This window comes from Larimichthys crocea, chromosome VII (genome assembly GCF_000972845.2).
Source record: "Larimichthys crocea isolate SSNF chromosome VII, L_crocea_2.0, whole genome shotgun sequence".
NCBI lineage: Eukaryota > Metazoa > Chordata > Actinopteri > Sciaenidae > Larimichthys > Larimichthys crocea.
In genome coordinates, this window is record NC_040017.1 from 605,142 (window position 1) to 629,537 (window position 24,396).

The 24,396-nt window shown below is 42.5% G+C and overlaps 2 protein-coding genes across 4 annotated transcripts; both read right to left on the bottom strand.

The window, feature by feature from the left end:
* Positions 1–5,411: 5,411 nt before the first annotated feature.
* Positions 5,412–14,337, bottom strand: LOC104930668 (aldehyde dehydrogenase, dimeric NADP-preferring). Of its 2 annotated transcripts, XM_027279922.1 has the most exons (11): positions 14,111–14,337; positions 12,776–12,966; positions 12,462–12,693; positions 9,024–9,109; positions 8,530–8,738; positions 7,717–7,834; positions 7,484–7,625; positions 7,227–7,393; positions 7,040–7,139; positions 6,097–6,385; positions 5,412–5,629 (listed from the first exon to the last, which is right to left on the bottom strand). In XM_027279922.1, coding segments are annotated over exons 2-11 (1,500 nt in total). In that variant the 5' UTR covers positions 12,932–12,966; positions 14,111–14,337; the 3' UTR covers positions 5,412–5,628. The 2 variants fall into 2 exon arrangements, with proteins under 2 accessions (XP_027135723.1, XP_027135722.1); XM_027279921.1 differs by having other exon boundaries at positions 5,412–6,385; positions 14,111–14,336.
* A 268-nt stretch (positions 14,338–14,605) lies between these two features.
* Positions 14,606–24,225, bottom strand: LOC104930670 (fatty aldehyde dehydrogenase). Of its 2 annotated transcripts, XM_010745528.3 has the most exons (11): positions 24,077–24,225; positions 23,583–23,744; positions 23,069–23,300; positions 22,506–22,591; positions 22,200–22,408; positions 21,905–22,022; positions 21,248–21,389; positions 20,171–20,337; positions 19,972–20,071; positions 19,646–19,884; positions 14,606–15,030 (listed from the first exon to the last, which is right to left on the bottom strand). In XM_010745528.3, the coding sequence occupies exons 2-11, from the start codon at positions 23,742–23,744 to the stop codon at positions 15,016–15,018; spliced, it is 1,470 nt and encodes a 489-aa protein (XP_010743830.1). In that variant the 5' UTR covers positions 24,077–24,225; the 3' UTR covers positions 14,606–15,015. The 2 variants fall into 2 exon arrangements, with proteins under 2 accessions (XP_010743830.1, XP_027136481.1); XM_027280680.1 differs by lacking the exon at positions 14,606–15,030 and having other exon boundaries at positions 19,396–19,884.
* Positions 24,226–24,396: the final 171 nt, after the last annotated feature.

A 24,396-nucleotide genomic window follows, 5' to 3' on the forward strand; every position in this document is an offset into this window, starting at 1 on the left:
ACATGATAAATGTATCTCACATGTAGTAAAGCCAAAAGCTCTGTAGAGTGAAATATGTGTGTGGAGAGCGGGTGGGATATCCTTTCCAAAGCAGCAGTGTGACTGAGGCTTGCTGCCAGCAGAGTTCAGTGAGGTAGCTGCTGAGCTGGAGGATGCATAGAGGACAAATGAGGACAAATCTCTGCAAAAGTAAACTTTACAGTCGAACAGCAACAAAAGCCTGAAACTACAGTGCAGTCTTCAGACAGGGCATGAGTCATCCACACATGGAACATTTAACAAACGTAGGTCAGAGAGTTGGAGGCCTGTCAGACCTGCTATTGTAGACATCAAATCAAAGTCCAAAATCACCAAGTTCGTCTATGAATATAAAATTCTACCAGACCATGTGTATTCATTTTACTGTTCTGTACTGTACCGTTTACTGATTGTGATTGTGATTGTGTCAGTCCAAGAAAGGTAGAATAGTTATTTCTTTCCAGTAGATGATAACTTGTCAAGCATTAAAAAAAAAAACTGATAGATGTTGTAATAGTGTGTAGATAAGAGTTAGTGAACCCCTTGACATTATTCATAACCAAGTCTGAAGTTGCTTTTAAGATTTTTTAGTTTAAAGGTTAGTTGCTAGCATGACTCCTACTTGCGTGTACACTATAGAGTTTGCTGCTTATTTGCTAAATAAAACTGACTTTTGTCGTAGTGGCACCCTAATGGAACATAGTGACCTCAGTCAGACTAGCATCCGGTGCGCCCACACCCAGGTGAGCTCCAAGCTATATTATTCATTTTAGCCACAGAAGACTCACTGTACTTTTATAATTGTTAATCACAATTATTACTTGTACATCATAACTATGTTGTCATTTGAAAAATGTGCTAAATGAAGGTGCTAAACTTTAATAACAGTGCAGTTTACTGTACTTTAACGCGACGGTCCATTTGAAGAGCAGCTGGCGCACTTTTCAAACGCTCTGTGTCTCACTTCAGGACTGAAGTCTAGACCAAACACAACAGAGCATCAATAAGAATTCTATTTTTAGTTTTAGTGGGAAGTCAAACTGTATCTTCAGGTATGAAAAGGCATTATATGGCCGTGCCTCTGCAGAAACATCCTGAACAAACTAGTTTAATAACCACACACTTTCTCTACAAAGGAATATCATCAATAGTCATTTGGCCTGGTTCCTGCTAACTAATCTTAGTCCAAGTTTAATTGTTGATTCTAAATTGCTCAGGTGTGAATATGAGAGTGATGGTTATGTGTCTATGTGTCAGCCATATGGTTAATTGCCAACTGTTCAGGGTGTACCCAGCCTGTTGCTCAAGGCCAGCTAGGTAGGCTCCCGCTCCCTGTGACTCTGATAAGGATAAGTGGTTACAGAAAAATGGATGAATGGAGATGACAAGAGCCATACACAAACTGACAGGAAAGACACACGTATGCAATGTCCCAATGCACAACAGGAAGATGAGACACCGCAGTAAAACTGTGTGAATGGCACAAGATAGCAAAGAAATTAATTTTTTTGGTTTGACACCAATAACAGAACTGGCATGTGTACTAGGATTTGGTTGTTTAAAGGGAGCATCAGAGCATCCAACACTTCCAACACTACTGTAGACCGGAGGGACTCTTCATGGACGGTGTCTTTGTCAAATGGTATTTTCCAGCAGGACACTATAATTAGAAAATGCTTCCAGGGACGTGAGAGTGACTTCAGAGGGAATCTCCACAGGGGAGCTGTTGATGGTCAGTGGGATTTGATTACATTTAGGTCTCGTGAAGTCAACAGTGACGTCTTGTTTTGTCCACATTGAGGGACAGGTGTTGGTGGTATACCAGTCAGTGAGAGGTTCCACCTCCCCTCTGTATGGGGTCTTTTCATTTCCACTGATCAAACCCACCACGGTTTTATCATCAACAAACAGGGTTTACAGAGGTAAAAGCAAGGGTCTGAGCACGCAGCCTTGAGAGACTCCTGTGTTCAGCACTTGGTGTTGGAGGTCCCAATCCAGACTGACTTAAGGTCTTCCTGTCAAAAAGTCTGGATCCAGTTGTAGAGAGTGGTGTTGAGAGCCAGGTGACTCTACTTTCCTAACAGTTGCTGTGAAATGATGGTATTAAATACAGAACTGAAGTCAATGAACAGCTTTCTGACATAGGTGTCTTTTTTGTCCAGATGTGCAAGGGCCAGGTGAAGGTGGTGGTGACGGCATTGTCTGTGGAGCGGTTGTGATGATACACAAACTGCAGGGGCTCAGTGAGGCTGGCCGCTAGGACATGATGTATTTCAAAAACCAACCCCTTAAAGCATTGATGCTGATGGTGGGCATTGAGTGTGACCAGACAGCGTCACTGAGACAAGAGTCTTTTTTTGGCACAGGGATAATGGTGGTGGTCTTGAAGCACGTAGGGATGACAGTGGGGTTCAGAGGATATTGAAGATATCCATGAGGACATCAGCCAGCTGGTCTGCACATTCTCTGAGCAGATGGCCAGGTATGTTTCAATAGGTGGACACCTGGTTGGTGTCATTCAGTGTCTCAAAACCGTTAACCTGCCATAATGATATGTGTTCATGTCCCAGTGAAGTGGTTATGAATTTTTCTGAGCCTGTGTGCACTTGGCTGTTCGATGGTCCAAGACAGGTTGGCTATTGCTGTTCTCAGTCCTGCTGCTTCACCTTATCTGTATCTCATATCAGTAACGTCCACACTTCTGTGCCGCCCCTTTAAGAATGTCTAAGAGTTGTTAGGGCTGCTGCCCCGTTTGTTCCTGCAGGCACCCCTAAAATACCATGCATGCAGAACGACTCCAGATTGTTTCAATTGTAGTCAATGTGTCAGCTCACACAGTCTCAGTTCCACTGCGACTGGCTCCGGCAGCCTTTGCAACCATACGCAGAGCTTCTATTTTTCATGGACGCCAGAGCACAGCGCATAATTCAGCACAGAGCAGATTGTGCGGAGAGGAAATCAGCTACAAAATACAAAATAAAAACCTGGTTGATTTTCAAAATAAATACTGTTCACCACAGATCAAGTTTCATTACAAGAAACACATCATAATGGGCGAGGCTGACCTGAATCAACAGGTCAAAGGTTTTCAGGCATCTTGTCACCCCATCGACCCCATGGATGAGGAGAAGTTGTTCTGGAGTTTCAAAATCAACCTATCATTTTGAAACCTCACATCCTTTTTAAAGACACTGCAAAAAAGATGTGGCATGGAATGCCATTGCAGGAGTCGAGAGACTACAACTGGCGATTAATGCGAGATCGTACGCATTCTTTGCGACAGGTCCGGCGGTGCTGCTCCAGTGTGCGACATTAACAAAATGTACATAGCAAGAATGTGTGGTTGAAGGTGTTCAGGAGCTACATGGTGCTCTGGAGCCTGCATCTGGCTCAAAATCTCCTGCAACACTGGCACTGACGGTGCCAATCTGCCTTGAGCTATGGAGCCTGTAATTGACACAAATAAAGTGCCATTCACACAGTTCATTAGTTCCTTAGAACAGATCCAGTCAGAAGCTCAGTAATAATGTGTCCATGCAAATTACTGATATGACAGACTGCTTGCCAGACTGGGTTTTGGCTTAAGAGTTGAAATGTGGTGCAGCACTGGTGCTTGTCAGGTTTGATAGCTAGTGATCATCAAATTTATTCAGATTTATCATATTTTACCAGGCAGTTTAAATCTTTACTGACTGGACCATTGTTTTCCTGTTGAAGTCACGGACATGGTGTTGTCCAGGTCGAGTCAACAATCCGACTCCACTGCAGTTATGCAACAGTTATTTAGGCCTCCAGGAACTCGGTACAACTGAAGTGAGCCTGTTAGAGCTGAGCAGGGTGCTGAGAGGCAGCTGTTTCCTGTCCCTGGTTTACAAGCTGAATGCTTGGATATCCACAGGCCTATTAAGTGATAAAACTGTCAGTTCAGAGCCTGACAGAGCATCTCGGATAAGCAGGGGAGCCTGATGCTAATTAGGGGGCTAACTTAAATGACTCAAAAGGGCTTGGGTACCCAGATTACAAAATGACTGACTGAAACCCATTATATTAGTCATGATGTGCTATAACTGTTGGGATGCTGATGAGAATTTGTCTGTCCTTTTACTATCACAAATCTTTTACACTAACAGAACAAAGTCTATAATTTGGATCGTACTGGATTAAGTCAGGTTTCTAGTGTAAGTCAGTGTAGATAAGATTGTTTTTAATAGGGAAAAAAAAAAAAAAAAAAAAAAAAAATATATATATATATATATATATATAAATATATTGTGAGCCATTATTGGTCTTTTTATAGTTATGTGCTGCCACCTGGTGTCCATATGTTGTTAATGGTCTCATATTGTCACAGCTGAATGAACTCATATGAGACTGTAACAAGTGTGACAGACAGGACCATGTTAACACATTATTATACAGTCCAACAGCTTTGATACAGAGCAGGTTTTAAAGACAGCTGAAGTTCTTTTTTTTTGTTTCTTTTGTTGTCGATCAAGTTACTTTACTTTATGAGTTTGAGCTTGTTTCAGGGCTTGCAGACACACACTCTCTCTCTCTATATAGCAGTGTTTCATGTTATTCATATCATTCATTCATATTTTAAATTGTAGTTATTTTAATTCTTTATCCTTATTCTTTATATTAATTGTTTGTCTTTGACTAGGTGCCACAATATCTCAACACTGTGGTGACTGGAGTTGAAGAGACCTATTGCTGCCTTCATAGACATAATAGATAGCTTGTTGTTGACGTTCCAATCTGCATAAACAGACATCTGTGTCTCCAGACTAGAATATGCTGACAATAACACCTGCATGACTAATTCTGGGCGTATAGTATTTGTGGTGTTATCTTGGGGTTTAAAGTCTATCCACCAGGATGAGTTGGGCAGAATGTGAGACCGACTCAGGCACTTCTGATGAACTTTGAGAGTGTCTCTAATTTTCCTTGGCCAAGCGTCAGTAAATAATACAGCATAACACATCAGAGGCTCCTGAACACTTTCTTCCTTCCTGACCTCACCATTGACCTTTGACTTCAGCAATTTCTTCACAACACTTATAAAACGTGATCATTTTATTACTTTTTGTAGACTAAAAGTCTCTTCCAACAACGAGACTCTTAAATAAAATCAAATTCATTCTTTTTTTCTTTTCATGTTTTAGTCCTTTAAAAACATCTATTTATAAAGCGTACATGTTTAAATTGGTTTACAGGCTGTTCTCCATTTAGTCTGGAAGGGACCTCCATCATATCAGAAACAGATGATATGATGGGCTGATGACCAACATCAGTGTTTCAGTTTTTAATTTCAGCCTTCAAGAGAAGTATTTGTCAAAAAAGTAGGTCTTCAAATTGTAATAATAAATGGTGCAAAATAAAATGGAAGCTCATAATATATGAACCAATCTTTTATTGTGGAACAGCACTAGCAAATTACATACATGTTTTATCTGTATAATATTATAATTAGACTGCAGGTTCCTTCGTTCATCACGAAATTACGGAAAATGTGTGAATGAGTGTAAACCTCCAATAGTGAAGAATTCAGGACAGCACAGGTGTGTTTGTGGTCAGTGTTTAACCATGTTTGTCTCATTGCTGACGACATCTGATGTGAAATAGACACACAGCAAATAAAGGTTAGTTCAAGGGGTTATTGTGTTTTTATCTATAAAATATCTGAATAAAAAAACAGGATTCAAAGTGTGTTCAGACAAGTTCTTAAAGAAAACTTCAGCGTTTTTCAGCCTGGACCCTCTTTTCCCATGTTCTTGTGTCTAACACACATCAGTTTGAACTTACCAAAATCACACAATAAGCAGTAGACACCGACTTTTAATAACAATCTGAGCCATCCACTTGGATGCGATGGTCTGCAAATGCCCTAAAGACACTCTCCCAAAGACACTCTTTGTCCCTTTACTGAGACACAAAAATATGGGAAAACGGGGCCCAGGTTGAAAAAAACAGATTTTCCCTTCAACACTGAAATCACTGCAGCAGGCACTTTTTCTTCATTGGATAGATTTTAGAAGGAAGTTTCAGTGTCTCTAGTTATAAAAACCTCTCCAGTACCAGCAGGTGCAGTTGAGGCCTGAAGCTATGAGCAGGATGACCAGCAGGGTGATGAACAGGCCTATGCCGATCACGGTGGCAACGACGGCCCAGATGAACGTCCTCCTGGACATGTCAATCAGAGGTGACCTGAGGGCCATCTTCACCCTGCGTGCCCGCCGGCGGTCCTGAGGAGGGTACCGGGCCAGGTTGACGCTCTCCATGCCCAGAGAGCGGACCAGACACGCCCTCTGGTGGCTCAGCTGGTCAAAGCTGTGTTTACCATGGTAGCGGCCCATACCACTCTGACCTGGAGGGGTCACAAACAAGTGTACAGTCATGTCATGAAAAACTGCAACTGTAAAAACAAAATTTTCGACTACATGAGGTGGGCTGGCTGTGGCTCAGAGGTAGAGCGGGACGCCCCCCATCAGATATAGTGTAAAAGAGCAGTGGAATGGAGTGGTCGGAAGACTAGAAAGGAGATATAGTACAGTCCATTTACCATGAGGTAACTGTATGTGTGTTTTTATATGTAAATACAGCCTAAAACTGCATTAATCATCATCATCCAGAGTTTTTTTAGTGTCTTTCAGCTCATTGTTTTGCTCCTACAAAAATTTGTGTTTTGGCTGACTCTCACTGCTCTCATCACTGTCATTAAAAAGCTCTGATAAACTCATTGTACTATGTCAAACAGATAACAAGCAGACAAAGTTAGCAATGATTCCATGAATATTAAAGTTGTGTTTACAGCTTGTTTCACTACACCAGTGTCCACAGAAAAGCCATTACAAGCTAAATCTGACAGATGAAAAGAAAATGCAAATCTGTTTCCATCTCCAGATGTTTCCCTGAATATTCTAAAATGGCATTAACTGAGCTGGTGACTCATTGGCACATCACTTGTTGTTATGCTGTTTCCAAATCTGTATAATCTGGAATAATATAATTTGAGTCTTACCAACACCACCAAACGGGAGAGAGTTGAGTGTGTAGTGCATCAGAACATCATTGACTGTCACTCCTCCACTTGTGGTCTCCTCAATCATCTTTTTTATTGCCTGAGAGAGACAAAGAAGAAAAATAAAGAAGAATATCAAACACTGAAAGATGTTCTAAACCTCCTCACTCCTGTCGTTTCCTCTCACCTTCTTATCAGAGCAGAAGATGTAAAGGGCAAGTGGTTTCTCTCGCTCATTGACGAAGCGGATGGCATCCTCCATGTCACTCACAGTCACTATGGGTAGCAGGGGGCCAAAGATCTCCTCCTGCATCAGCCTGGAGTGAGGGGGCACGTCCTTCAGCACTGTTGGGGCTGCATGCACGACATCAATGTTAATTAAACAGAGATAAAGATTATGACACAGTACTCTGACTTCTTCACCATCTCGCTGTGTCTTCATACCAATGTAGCGCTGCGAGGCGTCACTTTGTCCTCCCACCACGGGAGTGTAACCTTCCATCAGGCTCATGACTCTGTTGAAATGACGCTGGTTGACGATTCGGCCATAGTCTGGGGAACATTTAGGATCAGCGCCGTAAAATTCCTGCGGTGGATCAAAACATCTTGATGAAACTCCAGACTGTGTAGTTTTATCTACAGTGAGATGTGAATTCAGACAAGTTTAAAGGACGTACCAGCAGAGTTTGTCGGATGCATTCCACCACTCGGCCTTGGATGCAGGGTTCACACAGGATGTAGTCTGGGGCGATGCATGTTTGACCACAGTTGACGAACTTTCCCCATGTGATACGACTGCACACAGACCAGGTATTTCAGTGGTTTAAACCTTTGAGGAAGTTACATTCAGGTACTTTCATGCATGTGTTGCTCTACAAAAGAACACCAAACAATTTCTAACAGAAGTGTGCTTACATTTACGTTGTTTTCCACCTTCAAAAAACAACTATGTTTTAAGTTTTACCATTGCGTTCCTGCCTTCCAGGCAGCTGCTGGTTTAATGGTATCTAGCGGTGTAGTTTGCAACACCCATGTCTCATCCTCATCTCAGTCAGTTCTTTGTTTGTCTGTTCTGGGCTACTGTAGAAACATTATGGTTCAACAGGACCTGTGGAAGTGACCCCTGACACACGGGACCTTTAAGTTAGTTAGTTATTACGCTGTCACCTGTTCTGATTGGTTTTGGGTCTATCCAGTTGCATCCAGAGGTATTTTGGTATGTACCCCTTGGAAATAAACCGAAAGGTTCCAGAGAATGCCAGGCTGAGCCTTTTGTACTTAACAACTCAAATATTCAAAAAACATCAACATGGTCCTTTACTTGCAGAGTACCAAAATCAACTATCTCTGTGGTTAAGGTGTTGAACCTCCACAGATCACCAAAGTCATCAAGTACACAGTGCTGTATTCTTTATGAACCCCTCAGAGCCCTGTACGATTTATTTAGCTGTGTGTGTGTGTGTTTTATACTCCGATGAGTGATGTGTTACCGGCAGGCGATTCTGATGTCACAGTCCTTGTCGATGTAGCAGGGGCTCTTCCCTCCCAGCTCCAGGGTCACCGGGGTGAGGTGGCGAGCTGCAGCCTCCATCACCACTTTACCCACTGTGCTCCCCCCTGTGTAGAAGATGTGGTCAAACCTGAGCCTCAGCAGCTCCTGGGTCTCTGGCACTCCACCTGTCACTACTGGGTACAGGTCCTGGAAATAAACAGCAAACATCCAACAGAATAAAATCAACTACATGAGGTACCTGACAAACATATCAAGTATGTTTGAAAATGATGTTCCTGACATGTTCAAGATGACGTTAGCACTTAGAAAGAATGAGTCACTGCTGATGGAGGGAGTCCCCTCGCACACAGAGGCCCTTTTGACCTTGCTGTCAAACATATCTGTGATGGGCTGAACTGTGTTGGCACAAAGCTTTGACGTTACAGCAGCTTGGAGCATTATTACATCAACAATAGCAGCTGGTGTTCAGACCTTGTCCAGATAACGAGGCAGCAGAGCCCTGAGGAGGAGGGCAGAGTACTCGCTGAGCTCGGATGGCTTCACCACAGCTGCGTTGCCTGCAGAGAGAGGGAGAGGAGGGGGGGGGGGGGGGGGCATGGGTTTCTGTGAATGGAATGAGATCACTAAATGACGCAGAGCGGGCAAGTAGGAGGACGAGAATGCAGGGCTGAGGACACTGTCAAACTGAAGTTCACATCAGGATATTTCTCTCTCAGTTTTCAGTAACTTGTGCTGAAAAACACAAATGTTTGACCAGCATGCATATTTAAAGGCATTACATAATATTTTTTTATTAGAGGGTTATGATTGAAATATTTGATCATTGTTCTTTTAATGGCGGTATGTGTATTACACAAAGGTGGGATTCTTATCTGATTGTCATAGCAACGTCACATGAAACTGCCTGACATTATCTTCATGCAGCAACACAGTAACCCCCTTCACTTTTGCAGTGGTTGGGAAACAACACACAGAGCTTTACTCATTGGATATCGAAGGCATGTGGATGTAAATTTTAAAATGTTTGTGCAGAATGTCACATGCAATATTTTCTTCATAGGATGGTGACAGAATCTTCCAATCATAGCAAACCCCTTAACACTGATCCCATGCCCCCAATCCTGACCCTACGCCAAGCCTTCTTGGGTGTGATCACAAGAAGGTTTGGATGACCAATGTGACTTTTCCATTGCCAAAATTTGCATCACATGTTGCGCTAGTTTTAGTATTGTCTCAGCTATGAACCTTGTCTGCAGTGGAGAACCAAAATGTTTTTGTGAATAGAGCTGAGCTGATCCATGCAGTGGAAATACTCCTACACTTTTCTCAGGACTGTGTGGATGTTTACAGACTGTGATTTCTCTGTTGTCCAAGGGACCTTTGGAAAATTACATCTTAAAAATTTCATTATAGATGGACCCTACCTTTTGAAATGCTAAAATATAGCTGGTACAGCTTTTTCCACTATTCTAACTGAAAATGGCCACACATGAAGAATTTGAGATGCTATAATCTAGTTTATTTTATAGGGATCTTCAAAAGTAAATGACGAGTGAATTATTTTTTTTAAATCTGGAAATGCCATCCCTACAGAGGGCAGATGGGGATAGATTATAAAACATTTGCATATAAGGACTTGGATGTGATAAGATAAGATATTGAGATATATTAAGATATTGACCAAAGTACTGGCAGCTAGGATTGAGCCTGTTATAAGTAAGATAATACTTGCTGACCAGACAGGGTTTGTTGCTGGCAGAGAACTTTCCAGTAATCTCCGTTGCCTTTTTAATGTGATATACACCGCTGAAGATAACATTGAGCCTGAGATTGTGATATCCCTAGATGCCCACAAAGCCTTTGATAGAATAGAGTATTTCTATCTGTTCATGGCCCTTGAGAGATTCGGATTTACACCACAGATCATTCGGTCCCACACTTGCAAAACACACACCAGATAATTGGGAAGATTAAGGGACCTCTATAAATTTATGCGTGCAACCGATTGGCAAGAAACATCTGATCTATCTACCTAAAAGCACTGCTAAATTTTTTGTTTGTTTGTTTGTCTGTCTTTTCCTTTTTGTCTGTTGAAGAACAAGCTACAGCTATTACAGCCCTACAGAAAGTCCCTAAGACACTGTGGGCTGTTAGTAAGTATGATATTGGCCTCATCAAAGGCTATAAACCTGTTGTCATTACTCCAAAATCCAAGAAGACTTTCGACCTTACAACGCTCAATATCCACTTAAACAAGAAGCCATCAATGAGATAACACCAGTCTTTGAGTCTCTTAAAGCAGCAGGAGTAATTATTCCCTGTGATGACTCTCCAGGGCGCACACCTTTGTTATGCAATGTTTTCAACCCTGTCACTCTCTTTCCCACACCAGACGATGGACAAGAACATAACTGTGTTGCTATCCTCCAACAGGTCTGAGACTGGAGCTACAAGAAACTCCATTAACTAACCCTGATTTGGTTGTTTTTGTAGACAGATCTCTTTCCCGCGACCCACAAACTGATACTAACAACTCAGATTCTGTCTCTCTAGGAAACGCAAGAGCTAATGCTGCTGCAAAAAGAGCTGCACTCCAAACCCACCATCCTTGATCCTTTGATTGTTTGAACTCCGGTCTCTATTCGCAGTTCTCTTACAGCAATGCTGCAGTCTGGTGGAGACCCGATAACAAACCTCGCCTGCCCTAACATTTATTTCCTCACTTTGCAAATTGACACATGGATTGGACCATGTGTCAAAAGGGGGGATGTTGGATGTTCTATTCTCTCTCAAATCTATCAGCAGGTGAAATCAGCCCTTCCACTACCAACTTCCACATCACTTCATGACTTCCAGCCTGGCGACTGAGGGGTGATAAAGGAATTCAGAAGGAAAATGTCCAAACGTTGGCAAGGTCCATTCCAGGTGCTCCTGACAACGCATACTGCTGTGAAGATCGCTGAGAGCAACGTGGGTTCACACCAGCCACTGCAGGAAGGTCCCGGAACCAACAGAGGAATTCAGCTGTCAACCTGAATGATGCACGGATGGACGACGCAGAGACGAACGAGCACAAGGAGAGGATGACACGAAGAATAACTCCATAAATTCAACAACCACCAACTAGACGTCAGATCCTAGACTAGACTAGACTAGATGACTAGAATCCTTTTATTTTTGTTAGGTGGCAGCGGGTCCTCTTCAGGGGAGGCTGCCATGAACCCAGAACAGACAAACTAAATACTGACTCTAGAGAGGGCTTCTCAAGTGTTGTTTCTCTTTCACACTAGGTGAGGGTGATGTGGGGAGATTGCAATGCGGTGATTACACCACTAAATCCTACACACTGTACCTTTAATATATTCATAGAATAATCATTTTTCACAATAGCCATCAATGTGCAAAAAGAAGCGAAATGATCAATTTCTTAATCTGTGAAAAACATCATGAATTGTAATATAAACCAAATTTATGACACGTTTAACCTTTTTTTGACTTTTTGTTATGATACAGAATAAAGTAACTGTATGCTGACATATATACATAAATTACGGGTGTAAACATTTGTGTACAGTCCATTTTTGTTGTTATGGCACACATCAACATGATGATGATAGGTGATAGGTGATAGGTGATAATTACACCTTTATCTGTTTTTTTTTTATTAGTGTATGGACTTTGGTGACTTTATTTAATCTCCAGTATGACTCCACCCATCATCCACCTGAGCAGAGGTCTGACTGTGGGCTGTGCAGAATCTTCAATGTCCACTTCTGTGGGTTAGATGTTCATTTCAGATACTAAAAAGATGGTAACTGCATGATAATTCTGCACTCTTCTGCATAGAGGTCTACTTAAATGTAAGTTCTCAGGGGATCTTGAGGGACCAGAGACGGAAAGGTTCCCTACCAGCAGCGATAGCTCCAACCAGGGGCAGGAGAGTGAGGGCCCAGGGGTAATTCCAGGCCCCGATGATGAGCACCACTCCCAGGGGCTCCGGCTGGATATAAACCTCATCTGATATGGTGAGGAGGTTCCTCTCTACCGGCCGTGGAGCTGCCCACTCTGCCAGTTTGTCTGTAGCCAGCTTGATCTCATTCTCAATGCTAATCAGCTCCAGGAGCGGCGTGTCATACTGACTCTGTAGAAGACAAGAATACTCATCATATCACACACACGTACAGCACATGTGACATGCAGCAGTGTGTTGCAGCTCCACTCACCCTATTGATGTCCTGTTTGAGAGCAGTGGAGATCTCAGTCTCTTTGTCAGTGATCATCCTCTGCAGGGCATTAAGTTGCTGCAGTCTGAACTCCACAGGCCGAGTCCTGCCGCTCAGGAAGGCCTCCCGGGCCCGCTGCAGTGCTTGCCTCTCCATATAGACAGTGTGAGGACAGCAAAGCGCTTCTGCAACTGTAGACACATACACATGTAAGGCAGCTAGAGGCTGTTTGTAATATACTGTGACAACAGTGACAGGCCTTCTCCTCTGAGATTCAGGTAACTACAGACAGTGACTACAGACAGGGTAAAGTGACTACAGACAGGGTAAAGTGACTATAGACAGAGTAAAGTGACTACAGACAGAGTAAAGTGACTACAGACAGGGTAAAGTGACTACAGACAGAGTAAAGTGATTACAGACGGAGTGACTACAGACAGAGTAAAGTGACTACAGACAGGGTAAAGTGACTACAGACAGGGTAAAGTGACTACAGACAAAGTGACCACAGACAGAGTAAAGTGACTACAGAGAAGGGACTACAGTGTGACGCAGCAGCAGCAGCAGTATGTTGGTGTATATTTCAGGTTATGAGTTGTGTCTATTAAACAAACTTCAGTCTCATTCTTATTGACACCAGAAGACAACATAAGTGGCACAGTGACCACATACCAGCCTGAAAGACCTTTAAGGAGGATAAACACTGAATATTTAGCACAAAATACAGAAAATATATCAACTAAAAATATATGTTGTTTTCTATTTATCATAGATAGTTTCAGACTTTCCTCTTTAGTATCCTAACTTTAAATGTTAGTTAAATTAGACTTACTAAACTAAACTAAACTGCTTACCTATTTTTTATGTGATGTGAATATGGATGTAAAAAACACGTTGTATTTATAGTCGTATCAAAACGCTCAAATCCACATTCATAAAACTTATTTGAACTAATAAAACTAAATAGATACACGAAATAAAATGATATGAATAGAATAGTAATGTGTGTGTATATTCTGACTTGTGTTCAGCTGTTAACACTGTATGACGTCTTTGTGTCTCAGTGATGGTGGTTTACAGTCCAACTGATCCACAACTCTGAATTCTGGATGTCCGTGTTGATTAACTCAGTTCATACAAATGTGTAGAGAGTAATGACGGAGTGTGATCCATATATTAATAAATAACTTAAAAATAATAAATTGTTTTTGTCTCCGATCTGAAAGCGCTGATCGATCATCTGATCATTTTTTAGTTTCATCGTTTAATTCTGAAAAAAAACAACAACAACAAAAAAAAAAACTGAAAAAGATATATATAAAAATATAAACTCACCTGTGTTCAGGTCAAACACGCATCCACACACTGCAATAATCCGTCACTGATCTGATCTGAAAGCGGTTTAGACGTCTGACTGAGTCTCATTGTACACTGTTCAAAAGTCAGGCTGCTCCAGGATCAGTTTACCGAGGAGCTCGCTCACTGTAACCACCAGCTTCATACTGACCCGATAGCATCAGACCACCCCCTAGCTTCAAACACACCCCCTACACACACACACACACACACTCTCTCTCTCTCTCTCTCTCATAAACATGTTTTAATAAAATAATTAAACCTCAGTGTGGGTTCTTCTTTTACAGCCTTTAGTTGAGATTATATTTTTACTGGTGTCCTCGTGTAGGTCAATGTGACTTAATAATAATCAGTCTTAATAGGGTGTCATAAATTACAATAACCTCAGATCTTGTTTATAGTATGCCACTGTCAAGATATTCAAAGCTGTGAATCAGTTTGACAGAGTGAGAAAGTCAACGGAAACACACAGAGTGACATGTTGATGTTTAATTGCACAGAGTGAAATGAAATGATGGTTTGCATATTAAAGATGTGCACGCTGATTTTCATTGTGTCATGAAATGTATGACTCCATTAATGCCCCCTGCCTCTTCAGCAGTGATTCATAACTTCAACAATCTAAAAGTACAACTTCTAATAATCAGGTTAAATTAAAATTAAAATAGTACAGATTAAACTGCTATAAAATCCATGTCAAACAATAAAAACTAAAACAGCAGCTTTAGATGTAACAGAACACATAAATCAGTTGAATAAGCCTACATGATGGAGAAATGATTTGGACCAGTAAATAACAGGAGTGCTGGGTTTCACTGCAGGTCAGGAGTCCACCTGCACCTGACCTGGGTTCAGCTCGGGCCGTCAGTGCGTGCTCCTCAGCTTCATCGCAGAATTCTCTGCAAGAAATATGACGCACAAGTTCAGCGTGAAGAGCCTCAAACTGTTTGAAATACAGAGATCACAGATAGTTTCAACTGAACAGAAGGACAACGAGTGTGGATGTCAACAAAGGTGGTGGGGTGGACCAAAACAAAAGGGGCCATTTAGCAGAAGAAGAGTAAAGCATGCTGGGTAATTAAAGGGGGGTAGATGAGGGGGCATTGTGTGGTTACATTTCCTGGACAACACCACACATTGTCCATCGGACACAAAGCCATTGTTGTGTGAGGGTCCGGGCCTGTGGGATTGTGGGTATGCAGGGGGGAGGAGCACTCCTAACTGGTCATCTTGGGAAACTGTATTTATCATTATTAAACAGGCTGTAAACAATCAACACTCCACTGTTTAAAGACTGATCATTTCTCAGATGTTATGGAAAGCATAACTGTTATTAAACTGCGTGAGTCTGTTGACTCATCAGTGCTGACACTTCAGATTTAACCTTGGATGAGAGAATGGAACAGCAGTGTCAATTATTAACAAAGCATTAGAACATACAGGTTAACAACATCTTATTATATAAGGCAAGCCATTAGTGACGTCTAATGGTCAACGCATGCTCAGCTGCCATTAAATGTCTAATGGTGTGTTCCCACTGAAAGCAAGTACATTACATACAAAGTCAATGTAAAGATACAAGTTTGAGTCCAATAACGCTGGCCAATGCAAGTGATGCAAATTGGAAGACGTGATTCTGCAAAGATCTACTACGTCATGATGGAGTTTCACCATCATCCCAGCTCTGCTGCAGGAGAAGCTTTCCCACATGCAGATGGATCACAGACTTCCTGTCTGACAGGAAGCAGCACGTGAAGCTGGAGAAACATGTCTCCATCTCAGACCATTAGCACCGGATCCTGCCCAAGACACCACCATCATCGAACTCATCTCTGACGGTGACGAGCCTGCCTACAGTGGGAGGTTGACCATCTGGTGACCTGGTGCAGCCAGAACAACTCAGAGCTCAACGCTCTAAAGACAGTGGAGATGGTGGTGGACTTCAGGAAGAACTCAGCCTCACCTGCCCCCATCACCCTCTGTGACTCCACAATTGACACTGTGGAGTCTTTCCATTTCCTGGGAACCATCATCTCCTAGGACCTCAAGTGGGAGCTGATGTTCAAGAGAGGCCAGCAGAGGATGCACTTCCTGTGGCAGCTGAAGAAATTTAACCCGCCAAAGACAATGGTGGTGCACTTCTACTCCTCCATCATTGAGTCCATCCTCACCTCCTCCATCACCATCTGGAACGCTGATGCCACCGCCAAGGACAAGGGCAGACTGCAGCGTGTCATTGGGTCTGCAGAGAAAGTGATTGGCTGCAATCTTCCATCTCTCCAGGACCTGTACACCTCCAGAACTCTGAGGCGAGCAGGAAAGATTGTGGCTGATCCTGCCCACCCCAGACACAAACTCTTTGAGACACTCCCCTCTGGCAGGAGGCTGAGGTCCATCAAGACCAGAACCTCACCCAGCCTCTACATGTCACATTGACATTGCACCTACAAACTCTTTGCGTTACATTAACACTCAGCCTTTATTTAGCATCTGTTGGACTTCCTCGCTTTGTTATATACCTGCACATTTAAAATATTCCGCACACCGTGGACATTTGCACATTACCTGGTACTTGCAATTCCTGCACAGCTGTACTGCTCTTTATTTTAATTTTAAAACACACGATCAGTCAGTTTATTGCACCATAAGAATGTGCAATTAAAGGTCTAGTGTTTAAGATTTAGTGGCATCAAGTGGTAAGGTTGCAGACTGCAGTTAACTGAATACCTGTCGCCCCAACCCCCTTTTTGAAGAAACTGCAGTGTCATGTAATAAACATGGAACGTCCTATTTAAAGCCAGTGTTTATCTGTTTTGGACTTCTGTAGGAACATGGCGGTTCAACATGGTGGGTGGGAAAACATTTTTATGAATATTATATTGTACTCATGAAGTCAAAATAAAGTACTGTGTGTTTTCTGACTACTACAAACAAAGTGTAGCACAGCTAACAGACAAGCAGGTTCAGTATCTGGTTCAAAATCTACTGCACTGACCAGAACATTTCTGGTCTAAAGAGTGATATGTTAGATCTGACATACATGTTTTATGTGGATGAAGGTCCTCCTGTGTTGTCTGGTCATCAAACTTATTATTAAGATCAGCTCCTCAGTCGACTGGATTGAACTGGATTATGTTGAGTTGATGTTGAACAGTATATCATTGTCCATAATGTTGGTACCATTTTTAATGATTTCAAAAACGTGTTTTGTTATTTTGGCACAGCAGCAACAAGTGACATTACTACTATTGCTGTTTGTGTCAATACATATTGTTGATACATGTCATGTTATTTCAACATGTTGGCAGGTTTTACTTTTTGTAAATGAATTGCATACAGAAACATAAAGTATGTAGTGTCAGTACAGATCAGTTACTGATCAGAGGAATCCAAATTCACGTATGTACAGTGGTGGTCAAAAGTTTACATACACTTGTAAAGAACATAATGTCATGGCTGTCTTGAGTTTCCAGTTATTTCTACAACTCTGATTTTTCTCTGATATAGTGATTGGAACAGATCCTTCTTTGTCACAAAAAACATTCATGAAGCTTGGTTCTTTTATGACTTTATTATGGGTAAACTGAAATTGTGACCAAATCTGATGGGTCAAAAATATACATACAGCAACATGAATGAGCAATTTTGGAGACTTAGAAAGTTGTGTCAATGACATGAGCTTCATAGCATGACCTCTTAACTTCCTGTGAGTGATCATGAGTGACTACAACTGGTGACTTCTCTGAGGCCATTTAAAAAGGGCTCATTGGATAAAAACACCCACAAACGCTACAATGGGAAAGTCAAAGGAGCTCAGCACAGATCTGAAAAAGAGAATCATTGACTTGAACAAGTCAGGAAAGTCACTTGGAGCCATTTCAAAGCAGCTGCAGGTTCCAAGAGCAACAGTGCAAACAATTGTTTGTAAGTATAAAGTGCATGGCACTGTTTTGTCACTGCCACGATCAGGAAGAAAACGCAAGCTGTCACCTGCTGCTGAGAGAAAACTGGTCAGGAGGGTGAAGAGTCAACCCAGGAGCACCAAAAAGCAGATCTGCCAAGAATTAGACGCTGCTGGAACACAGGTGTCAGTGTCCACAGTCAAGCGTGTTTTGCATCGCCATGGACTGAGAGGCTGCCGTGCAAGAAGGAAGCCCTTGCTCCAAAAGCGGCACCTTAAGGCTCGACTAAAGTTTGCTGCTGATCACATGGACAAAGATAAGACCTTCTGGAGGAAAGTTCTGTGGTCAGATGAAACAAAAATGGAGCTGTTTGGCCACAATGCTCAGCAATATGTTTGGAGGAGAAAAGGTGAGGCCTTTAACCCCAAGAACACCATGCCTACCATCAAGCACGGTGGTGGTAGTATTATGCTGTGGGCCTGTTTTGCTGCCAATGGAACTGGTGCTTTACAGAGAGTCAATGGGACAATGAAGAAGGAGGATTACCTTCAAATTCTTCAAGAAAACCTAAAGTCATCAGCCCGAAGGTTGGGTCTTGGGCGCAGTTGGGTGTTCCAACAGGACAATGACCCCAAACACACATCAAAAGTGGTAATGGAATGGCTAAATCAGGCTAGAATTAAGGTTTTAGAATGGCCTTCCCAAAGTCCTGACTTAAACCCCATTGAGAACATGTGGATAATGCTGAAGAAACAAGTCCATGCCAGAAAGCCAACAAATTTAACTGAACTGCACCAATTCTGTCAAGAGGAGTGGTCAAAGATTCAACTAGAAACTTGCCAGAAGCTTGTGGATGGCTACCAAAAGCACCTAATTGAAATAAAAATGGCCAAGGGACATGTAACCAAATATTAGCATTGCTGTATGTATATTTTTGACCCAGCAGATTTGGTCACATTTTCAGTTTACCCATAATAAAGTCATAAAAGAACCAAGCTTCATGAATGTTTTTTGTGACAAAGAAGGATCTGTTCCACTCACTATATCAGAGAAAAATCAGAGTTGTAGAAATAACTGGAAACTCAAGACAGCCATGACATTATGTTCTTTACAAGTGTATGTAAACTTTTGACCACCACTGTATATATTCATGTGCCCAGATGTATAAACACAGAGAAAAAAAAAGGAAAATATTTTTTTCACATGGTCAGAGTACAACCCCAATTCCAAAAAAGTTGGAATCCAGTTGTTTTTGATTTGTGCCGTATACATACCGTATAATATTTTCCATTAAATTATAAAATGTCTCAGTTTCAACACGATATGTTGTTTAAGTTTTATTGGGAATAAAACATGGATTTCTGACATTTGCAAATAATTGCATTCCATTTTTATTTAGATTTTACAGTGTCCCAACTTTTTTGGAATTGGGGTTATACCATTATTACAGAAATACGTGAAGTATGGTGACATTATATCATCCACACTCTGGACTGGACTTAACTCACATAAATGAAAGACTTTGTCTTACAGACCTGTAATGCACTACTGGTATCAGAACAGAACCTTTTCTTCCTGTTTGGACTGGACTGATTTATTTTAGTTTCTTTACCTGCATCACAAATGCTACCAAGCCAGCCAACACGGTGAGCAGTGCCACGCGTCGCAGCCTGCACACATTAACCTGCTTGAGCAGGAAGAATCGAGCCCAGCCCAGCTTCTTGGCGGTGTGCGGCGGGTAACGCATGCTGTTCACTCCCTCCATCTTCAGCTGCTTGATCAGACAGCTGCGCAGGTGGCTGAGCTGGTCGAAGCTGTGCCGGCCGTGGTAACAGCCCATACCACTGTTACCTGAGCGAGAGGAGGGGGGAAGAAGTCAGCTTTACTCTCCAAATAAACAGAAGGCTGAATAACTGCAGTTCAGTTTAACAGTCTCACCAACTCCTCCAAAGGGCAGAGCGCTAACAGTGAAGTGTACCAGACAGTCATTAGCCAGCAGAGCTCCGCTCGACGTCTCAGCTATCACCCTTTTGATCAGCTGCAGACAGGAACAGACAGGAAGATTCAGGCCGTCATCAAACATGGATACTTCACTTGAATAATGAAAAACCAACACGTCTGCTGGTGATGTGTTTACCTTGTTGTCATGAGAGAAGATGTATACGACCAGAGGTTTTTCCCTCTCGTTGATAAACTGGATGGCCTCGTTCACTCCGCTCACTGTGATGATGGGCAGCAGCGGCCCAAAGATCTCCTCTGTCATCACTTTGGATTCCCCCGTCACATCCTTCAGCACAGTGGGCGCTGCAAGGAGACAGACAGAAGACGGTCTATTCTTACTGATACTGCTGTACATACAGTGCAAGAACAAGACACAGGTAGTGTCGAGCTGCCAGTTGTAAGCATCCTGGAAAGAAATAAAATATTTGTGTGAGTGCTTTTTCTACATACAAATGAAATGGGGTTTGGAGAAAGGATGTTTTTGCATATTGACAAGAACAGGATTGTATGTAGATAAATAAATAGCTGATGAGTAACTTCACTTTGTGGAGGGGCTGTGGTGCATCAGGTGCAGAGGAGCGGTGACTCAGGAGAGCGCCAGGGGAGGTGATTGGCACACATGCATCCAGTTAGCTAATCACTCTCCACTTTTAAAACAGTAGCATGCTGGACCTGGGAGAGGCTAGAGAGGACAGGATGCGACACGTACTTCCATCATAGGTAGCCCACATCCTGCTCAAATGACTAGAAGAGACTAGAAGTGTTCTCTCAGCCTGACACTTTGAAGAAGCTTGTTTTGCCTTGATTCCACCAAGCACGACTCTGTGACGTCACACTCACGGCACATTTTTGGCCTGCCAGACTTTTAACTGTTAACTGGTTTGGGCATTTTTCTTTCTACCATAAGTTAACAAGCTGCCTAGTTAAATCGTTTCTTTTTTATTTTATTTTTGTTGTAATCACAAACATCGACTAGGACGTGATCAGCCAGGATCAAGTGGTAAACATAAAGCCCAGGTCAGATCAAGATCAAGACATCTAGTCTCTTTTTAAGAAGAACCTTATGTCAGTAAGGCCTACCATCAATAATAGATAAAGTCAAGTCATCAGCTTGCCTCTTGAGCTACCCACAACTACTCAAGTCACTTTACACAACATCGGATGCTTGTCAGCACTGCAGCCTGACATACGGTACGGTCAACAAACGACGTACCTATGTAGCACTGGGATTCATCACTGTCTCCACCAACAGCCACTGTGCTCCCCTCCATGAGAGCCATGACCCTCTTAAAGTGCCGCTGGTTAATAATGCGTCCGTAGTCCTCAAAGGTTTTTGGGTTGTCTGTGTAAAACTCCTGCAATGTGAAATGAAACAATGTTCAGATCTATTGTAATGTCAAAATTAAAGAGAAACTATGAATCATTGATTGACCAGTGTTCATCTTAATATATCTCAATATCTTGTTTTAAAGACATTCAGTTTACTGTCATAGGGGAGTACTGCAGAAAAAGTACTGGGTGGGAGAGACTACAAACATTATACAGTAGACATCACATGACAAAGACAGCTGCATACAGCTGCTGATGTGTAGAATGTTCCTGTCATGAGGTTCTAAATATTTTGGTCACAGAGCAGCAATTTGTCCGTGTCAGAGGGAGATTTGTAGCTCCTAAGCGTCAAGATTTTACAGCTCATGGAATCTGATCATTTAGACCTAAAAACACAGACATGTTTTGAATTCTCTGAGTCTTTCTGGTAAATGACATTTACTGACACCTACATCGTGATTTCCTGACATTGCTTCAATGATCTGTCAGAGTTTCCATCTAAAAAATAACAGCTATATTAAAATCTTAATTTCAGACACACCTTGATGCATCTGTTGATCTCTTCGACTACCCTGCTCTGGATGGATGGTTCACACAGAATGTAGTCTGGAGCGATGCACGTCTGGCCACAGTTGACAAACTTTCCCCATGTAATGCGACTGTATTAAAACAACAATAGAAATCTTGAACATACACTTTCATGTATTTTATGTATTATCCCCTCACATGCTCCCTTTTTTCCTGAAGAACTGCTGTGTGTTTGTGGGTTATTTGAAGCTTCAATGGCAATCATGCATGGCAGCGTTTTTGCGCTTCATTCTATAGTTCAGACTGACCGACATGCTACAGTGATGTCACAGTCCTTGTCAATGTAGCAGGGGCTCTTCCCTCCCAGCTCCAGGGTCACCGGGGTGAGGTGGCGAGCTGCAGCCTCCATCACCACTTTACCCACTGTGCTGCTTCCTGTGTAGAAGATGTGGTCGAATCTCTGCTTCAGCAGCTCCTGGCTCTCTGGCACTCCACCTGTCACCACTGGGTACAGGTCCTACAGAGAGAACATGCAGTCATTGAAGCTCCCTGTACGTTCACATGTAACGGTAAAAGGAGGTTACGGATCACGTTGAACGTAGCAGGAGGCTCACTTTGTCTAGATACTGAGGTAGGAGCTCCTCCATGACCTTGGCAGAGTGAGAGCTGACCTCAGATGGTTTTATTACTGCTGCGTTACCTGAAAGTTAAATGACAGACACAATCATTAAATATATAGGACATGATAATTAAAGTATAAAGATGTTAACCTGGTCTTAATTAAATACAGACCTGAAGTGTTCAGACTGATCTGACTTAGTAAGACTGCTGTTGTGATTTATAAACTCAACACTTTTGTTTTTGCTCCCAGTTTACTTGCAGTGTTGTCTGCACACTAAAGGTTTATATCACTAAAATCGTCTTCACAAATAATCCTTCCACCTGACAGGTGTGGCATATAAAGATGCTAAATAAACAGCCCTCCACAATACATCTATGTGCGTTTGGCTGCACTGCATTCTGGTCTATTGAGTCCTCTGTAAGTAGAGATCCTAATATGTATGCTTCCTTTGTGATCTCTGCTTCCTCTCCTTTAATGTTAAAGGATAGCACCTACACAAAACACCTCAACACCTATCTATGGATACATATGGGTGTGTATGGGTATATTGGGTACCAGCAGCGATAGCTCCAACCAGCGGCTGGAGGGTGAGGGCCCAGGGGTAGTTCCAGGCCCCGATAATGAGCACCAACCCCAGAGGCTCGGGCTGCACATAAACCTCATCCGTTATGGTAAGGAGGCTCTTCTCTACTGGCCGAGGAGCTGCCCACTCTGCCAGGTTCTCTATGGCCAGCTTGATCTCTCCCTCCAGTCCAATTGTCTCAAACAGCTCGGTCCCACGTTCACTCTGAAAAGACAAAATCCAGTCCACGGTTTGTTTATTCGTTAGCAGTATGTTTCACTTCCACACCTCTGTCTGTCTTTAAAAAACTAAAATACTCAATAGTTTCAAGCAGCACAATGGATTGTTTTGTCTGACTCCTTTCTGCTGAGTTAAGAACTGGGCAGTGAATGCTGGACTAAAGCTGTCAGGTGACCTGTACAGTCCTCAGACTCCTCAGGGGAATGGATCCAGTTTTCTGACTCTCAACATTCTCCTGCATTGTCCAACATGTTCAGACTGACCCACCTTGCCCAGGTCCCTCTTGACAGCGTCTGCAATGTCCCCCCGTCTCTCGGTGAGGAAGCGGAGCAGGCTCTTGAGCTGGTGGAGCCTGTACTCCAGAGGTTTGCTTCTCCCCGTCTGGAAGGCCTTCCTGGCCCTCTGTACGATCAGCTGTTCTCGAGACATCTGAAACCAAAAAAATAAATATGCAAATTGTAACTAAAGTTAAACAGTCACTGAGCTCTGCAGCAGCTGCTGTGGCTGTAAGTTATGACAGTGTTGGAATGAAACAGCATGAAGTGACATTTATCATGTATGTTTCAGATAAACTGAGACCATTGAGAACGTGACGTCTCTACATTATCTTACGTGTGAATATGAACAGACGTAAGTGCTGAAGTCCAGCTAATGCTAATAGCACTGCAAACTGTTTAACAGCTAGCTGTAGCAAACATACGAACATTTATAGTTTAAATATAAGTTATTAAAGCTATAGTTACACAAGATGAATTACTTACCTTTCACAGCCGCTCCAACCTGTTTTATCAGCGCCTGCAACTAAACGCTGGTAGCTATTAGTTATAAAGTTATAACGTCGTACTGCGTTAGCTAAGCTACAGACAGGCGGAGCCAGCTATTGGTCCGCCGAGCTGCCAATCAAAAGAATAACAAATCAGCCGCAGAGGACAAGACTCCGCCCTCCCTGCTACGTAACAATAGCAAAAACATTGTAGCCGTACCCTAAATGCAACTGTCTGTCTATGAGCTCTGTGAGCCTCTCGTAAACAGGGAGCTGAAATATGGATGTAAAGCTTTCAGAAGCTCTTCTGGATCTATC